Source organism: Sinocyclocheilus grahami, unplaced genomic scaffold (assembly GCF_001515645.1).
Source record: "Sinocyclocheilus grahami isolate Dianchi unplaced genomic scaffold, SAMN03320097.WGS_v1.1 scaffold52.1, whole genome shotgun sequence".
Taxonomy (NCBI): Eukaryota; Metazoa; Chordata; class Actinopteri; order Cypriniformes; family Cyprinidae; genus Sinocyclocheilus; species Sinocyclocheilus grahami.
Window position 1 is genome coordinate 1,195,226 of NW_015505231.1, and position 6,526 is coordinate 1,201,751.

General features: G+C 37.6%; 1 protein-coding gene across 1 annotated transcript in view; it reads left to right on the top strand.

Annotated features, from left to right (window-relative positions):
• The window catches only part of LOC107583309 (B-cell scaffold protein with ankyrin repeats-like), a 110,359-nt gene extending 104,746 nt beyond the window's left edge, over nt 1-5,613 (top strand). The window contains exons 9-10 of the mRNA XM_016269487.1: nt 4,471-4,531; nt 5,606-5,613. Coding sequence (XP_016124973.1) covers nt 4,471-4,531; nt 5,606-5,613 — 69 coding nt within the window. The remainder of the gene's footprint in view (nt 1-4,470; nt 4,532-5,605) is intronic.
• Nucleotides 5,614-6,526: the final 913 nt, after the last annotated feature.

The following is a 6,526-nucleotide window of genomic DNA, read 5'->3' on the forward strand; positions in this document are numbered from 1 at the left end:
ATCCTGACTAGACAAAAAGGAGTTAAGGGCTTTCCACACTGAGCACGAAAAAGCTAAATGAATATCGGACGCGATGACGCGCTAGAATAAAACAACAGATTCCTATGGATGCTTCCACATAGAGCGCGAACATTCGCGCACCGAAAATGCGAATGTTTTTTTTCGAACCAGACCGACGAATCTTTTCCGTTTCGCAAAGCGAAAACAAGGGCCGTCCAATAAGATTTCAGCTAGGATCACGTGACCGGAGCAGCTGCTGTTGCACAAAAAGGGATGAGTGGTGGCGCTGTTTTGAAAACCAGTTAAACTACTAACACAGAACAGAAGAAGAGTATCCTGAGAGAGAAGAGAGTGGATGACGAGTTTTTGTTATTTTTGGTATCTGAGAACAGATTTATTCTCACATGTTCTTAATATAATTTCTATTAATTATCCACTGAATTATGTGATCTAGAGTGTCCGTTTTCTTCCACGTGTGCGAGTGTTATTAGTCAGAGCGCGTTCACTCTAGATCTTCCATATTAATAAAATCAAGGGAAACATTTTTCTACACATGAAATATGAAAGCACATAGACATGATTATGACAATATATTTTCTGTATGTATTTTGTTTAGAGCTCATGGTATTTTTATAACAATAAAGGATGTTTATTACAATAAGCAGTGTGGCGTTATTAAACATGCAAAGAGTGCATGTCTGCCTAAAATAAAAATAAAATATAGATCACAATCGGGAGTTATTACAAGCACTCAATGATGGTTTAAAGTGGGTTTTAAGCAAATACAGTAATTATTACATCAATTTTCATTAATAATTACATAAATTGGCTTGATGCTAATTGTACTTCTATTTATATTTTACACAATTTTCTTGTAAGCATTATAGATAGTTTGTGTTTCTGGCTTAGAACCTAACTATATTTAGCTATATTTATTTAATGCTGTATATTGAGCAATGGATGATGTCACATCCATATACTGTATGAGGAAAAATGCATTGTTGGTCAGCACCTCCTAGCGTGCAGGTGTGAATTAGGTGAAGACGAACAATCGTTTCGCGTTCAGTGTGAAAGCATTGTTCGTCTGCGATTCGCCTCGCTTTTTCACATCGCGCTCAGTGTGGAACGGCCTTTAGGGATGGAGGAGGGTAATTAGCTATTGAGCAATGCGAAACCTGCTGATGATACTGAAGGACCATGTTGCATCCCTATAGGCAGACGTGGATAAGCTGAGAGTCAGCTGATGCGAGCTTGACTAACGTGACCTGCCAGAGCTACGCTTTATTTCTGTCAGGACCACTATCGTCAAAGATGATTGACAATTAGCTTACAGTTTGAACTGGCGGTATGGTTCTGTTCTAAGCAAGAACTACCTGCACATCCATGCAGCCTAGCATGGATGAGAGCAGTGAGAGCAGCGATAACCCCTCAAAATAAATCATATGCCAATATCCCCCAATATGCCAATAACACAAAATGACAGTGAAAATCTCAAAGCCTTAAGCAACAAGCATGTTGCCCTTACCCAATGACCCAACGAGTATGTTGCCGAAACCCGCATACTTAACCAGATGACCTAACAAGTATGTAGTGTGATGAGTCGGCTGCCTCCCCCCTAAATTATCAGCTTCACCCCGTCCCTTAATCGCCGCCCTTCGCCAGGCTCCTGACAGGAGTGGGTGCGTGAGAGAGGAGGGGCGCTGAAATAGCCAGGGCTGGCGGCGTGTGATGAGGCACACCTGAACCGAATGGAGCCTCATCACCACCTCGGGAGACCGGTCTCTTCCCCGTGCATGCACGCTGGTGTCCTAGTGGGTCCAGGAAGGGAGCGTTGAGGGATCTCCGAGCCACCGAAGATGCGAGCTACTGGACCCGCGGTCTGGATGAGAACCGCACCCATTACACGGCCGACGGGCCAGGATGCCGGACTGTCTAGTTCCTTCAAGCACCGTGGGCAGAGAGAAGGATGAAGCCGCTAAAAGAAGCCGCCGCTCCTTGCGCCCCGGATCGAAGAGTGGAGCACGTGCGGCCTCCGTCCCTTACCTGGACCCTTCCTTCCCGAACACTGCCCCACCTTCACAAACCCCGCAGCACGACGAGGACACCAGATCCCCTGTTTATTTTGAACACCATTTACCCTTTGAACACTTTATTCCCTGTTTTTTTTTTTTTCTGATAATAAAAGCCTCTGTGACGCCACACCCACTGTGTCTGTCGTTTGCTCCTCCCGCCACAGTAGCCAATACCTAGGAAGCTTACAAGACAACAACATTTTCTACAACAACCAGATAGCTTTTAGATAAAGCATGTTTCCAACCTAGCATTTGCCCTAAGAACAAGCATTTCCCCGATACAATCACAGCTTGAAGAACAAGCATGTTCCTAATAAAACTACAGCTTTAAGAACAAGTCTGTTCCTAATAAAACTAGAGCCAAAGACAAGCACATTCCCAATACAACTATAGCTTTAAGAACAAGTATGTTCCTAATACAACTACAGCTTAAGACTAGCACATTCCTAATACACTATACAGTTTTAAGAATAAGCGTGTTTCCAATACAACTAAATAGAACAGGCTTGTCAGATACTCGAACAGAATCACGCTGAGCTAACTTCAACTGAACAACAACTCTTACAATGCATTTAGCCTAGCACGGGCATTTTACTGAAAAATGACTAATAAGCCTAAGCAAAGTGGATAGCCTTAGCAACAAGCATATTGCCAGTAACCTGAGAGCATTAAAAAGGAACTTATCTTAGCTTGTGAAGACATTCAGAGATGAATGGAGAGTGAAACAATGCCAGCTGTGACATGGATGCTTGATCTCTTGATATACTTAATGCGAGGAGTGCAGATCCCATCTAAACTTGTTCTTGAGTCAGTCACATTAGTATAACTCATGGAGTCCATGTCAATAATACAACGATGCTAGAAGCATTGCTAACTCAGTCACCTCCAATCAGGCAGCTTATGATCAATGTGACGAATTCGCATTTGAAGTTCACAAACTTTAATAAATCTGAGGGGAAGTCCATGGGGGGAACGAATACCTCTGGCTAAATTCCCAATTGCACAATTTCTAGTGAGATGATAGGGTTTGCCTGCCAAATTTGTCATTTAATTAGCTATTTAGCAACGCAAAAGCTGCTGATAATACTGAAGGACCTTACATATGGGTACTGTGATAGATGTCGCATCCCTAAAGGTAGACATGGATCAGCTGAGAGTCAGCTGACACGAGCTTGACCAACGTGACCTGCCAGAACTAATGCTACGCTTGATATTTGCTCCTTGATTAATGAAAAATCAAGCTCAAATAACATGTTCTACATAGCATCACAATAAATAAATAAATAATAATATAAATAATAATAAAAATCACATTCATTTTCTATTGTTGTCGTAACATTCTCCTATTATCGTGTTGTTGTTATTATTATTTATATTATTATTATTATTGTTATTATTATTATTACTTGTCTGTCAGTTAGTCCACTGATGTGTCAGATTCTTTCTCTGACAGCACAAAAATATCTGAATTATTCATCACAACAAGAGAGCACATTTGGATAAAATGATGTTACGCTCATGTCCAACATCAAAGCAGCTGTCTCTCACAGCCCCTCAACGTGTGATGTGTAATTAGCTTTTCTTGTCTATCTGTTAATTCTCCCTTTCTGCTCTAATGAATATATTGCATAATAATGCATAATGTGCATAATCAATATTGAAGGGGAAGAAGTAGAAGCTCTTATTACAAGTGAATGGTATCAGGTTGCTAAGGAACAGAACACAGAGAGAGGCAGTCAGAATGAAGTATGCATCACACTAAAGTGAACACTTTGTAGTGTGCCTACTTTCATCATTTTGTATTTATTATTTGAATGGAGTAAAATTGGTTTAGAAAAAGCCCATTGTTAGCTGTATAATAACAGCCCCCACACAACTGGATGTCAGTGGTTTCCACAACAACCATCGCTTTGCTGTTGACCAACTTTGTGGCATTTACAAATCAATTCTGCAAGCTTGGCAAAAACTTGAGCACTGAACGCAACTTGCAATAGTCACATGCAACTCCTGCTACACCAGTGGTTATAGGAGCAGTCATAACAAATGCACATAGCTGAATTTTTGGCTTTGAATCTAGGTCTAAATTATATAAAACAACTTTACAATCTGTCATTAGTAAACTAGACAGATTATCTTGTCTTTTCTCAGACTGTGTCATATTAAAGGTAATTTATACTTGGATCTAAATCACCACAGAAGACCTAATGTACATCAGCAGTTTTACCAAACATTTCAATCTTTTCTGTACTTTGATGTTTAAACGTAACAACGTTTTTCTTTTCAGTCACATATATGCTCTTTAAAAGTCTTGTCATTATTAATTATCATTATCATACATTTGATAATGATCATTAATCATTAATTTGTTATTAAATTGTTATTAACAATGTTCTCATAGATACTTGATGACAATGATGGCAACATTGACACCGGTGTATATGAGTTGATGGGAAGAGCAGGTAAGTTTGTCTCAACCCTGGTAATAGTTTATATACAATTTTCATTTTTGTTCTACTTTTTGTTAACACTAACTGCTTATTGTACTATATAAGAAAATCAGTTTTATCTAAATGAACACTACTGTGTATTGTGTAAACTATGGCATCTAACAGGATTTGTTATTCTAATATCACAACATTAGTATTACTGGCTTCATCTCTGAATACCATTAATATAAATGGCTGATATTACTTACTAGACTGATTAATTCTAACGTTCAATGCTGAGAAGGAGTCTAGCCTAGAAGCCTTAGAAGGACAGAACTCAACCTCACTTGGATTCAGCCTTCTGATTGAGAAGCACTATTTATTATATACTGAAATTAATCTGTGGGTAACACTTTATTTTAAGGTGTCCTTGTTACACGTTACATGTACTTACTATTATAATAACAATTAATTATGCATAATTGCATGCAAGTGACCCTAAACCAAACCCTAATCCTAACCATATAGTAAGTGCATGTTTAGAAAAAGCCCATTGTTAGCTGTATAATAACAGCCCCCACACAACTGGATGTCAGTGGTTTCCACAACAACCATCGCTTTGCTGTTGACCAACTTTGTGGCATTTACAAATCAATTCTGCAAGCTTGGCAAAAACTTGAGCACTGAACGCAACTTGCAATAGTCACATGCAACTCCTGCTACACCAGTGGTTATAGGAGCAGTCATAACAAATGCACATAGCTGAATTTTTGGCTTTGAATCTAGGTCTAAATTATATAAAACAACTTTACAATCTGTCATTAGTAAACTAGACAGATTATCTTGTCTTTTCTCAGACTGTGTCATATTAAAGGTAATTTATACTTGGATCTAAATCACCACAGAAGACCTAATGTACATCAGCAGTTTTACCAAACATTTCAATCTTTTCTGTACTTTGATGTTTAAACGTAACAACGTTTTTCTTTTCAGTCACATATATGCTCTTTAAAAGTCTTGTCATTATTAATTATCATTATCATACATTTGATAATGATCATTAATCATTAATTTGTTATTAAATTGTTATTAACAATGTTCTCATAGATACTTGATGACAATGATGGCAACATTGACACCGGTGTATATGAGTTGATGGGAAGAGCAGGTAAGTTTGTCTCAACCCTGGTAATAGTTTATATACAATTTTCATTTTTGTTCTACTTTTTGTTAACACTAACTGCTTATTGTACTATATAAGAAAATCAGTTTTATCTAAATGAACACTACTGTGTATTGTGTAAACTATGGCATCTAACAGGATTTGTTATTCTAATATCACAACATTAGTATTACTGGCTTCATCTCTGAATACCATTAATATAAATGGCTGATATTACTTACTAGACTGATTAATTCTAACGTTCAATGCTGAGAAGGAGTCTAGCCTAGAAGCCTTAGAAGGACAGAACTCAACCTCACTTGGATTCAGCCTTCTGATTGAGAAGCACTATTTATTATATACTGAAATTAATCTGTGGGTAACACTTTATTTTAAGGTGTCCTTGTTACACGTTACATGTACTTACTATTATAATAACAATTAATTATGCATAATTGCATGCAAGTGACCCTAAACCAAACCCTAATCCTAACCATATAGTAAGTGCATGTAGTAAATTAATATTACTGAGTATTTAAATGTAAAATTACACTGTAACAAGGACACCTTAAAATAAAGTGTAACCAATTTGTGTTTTAAATGAATTGGTTTAGTGAATCATTCAATGACACGCTCATGGTACCTGTTGTATATATATATATATATATATATATATACAGTGGGTACGGAAAGTATTCAGACCCCCTTAAATTTTTCACTCTTTGTTATATTGCAGCCATTTGCTAAAATCATTTAAGTTCATTTTTTTCCCTCATTAATGTACACACAGCACCCCATATTGACAGAAAAACACAGCATTGTTGACATTTTTGCAGATTTATTAAAAAAGAAAAACTGAAATATCA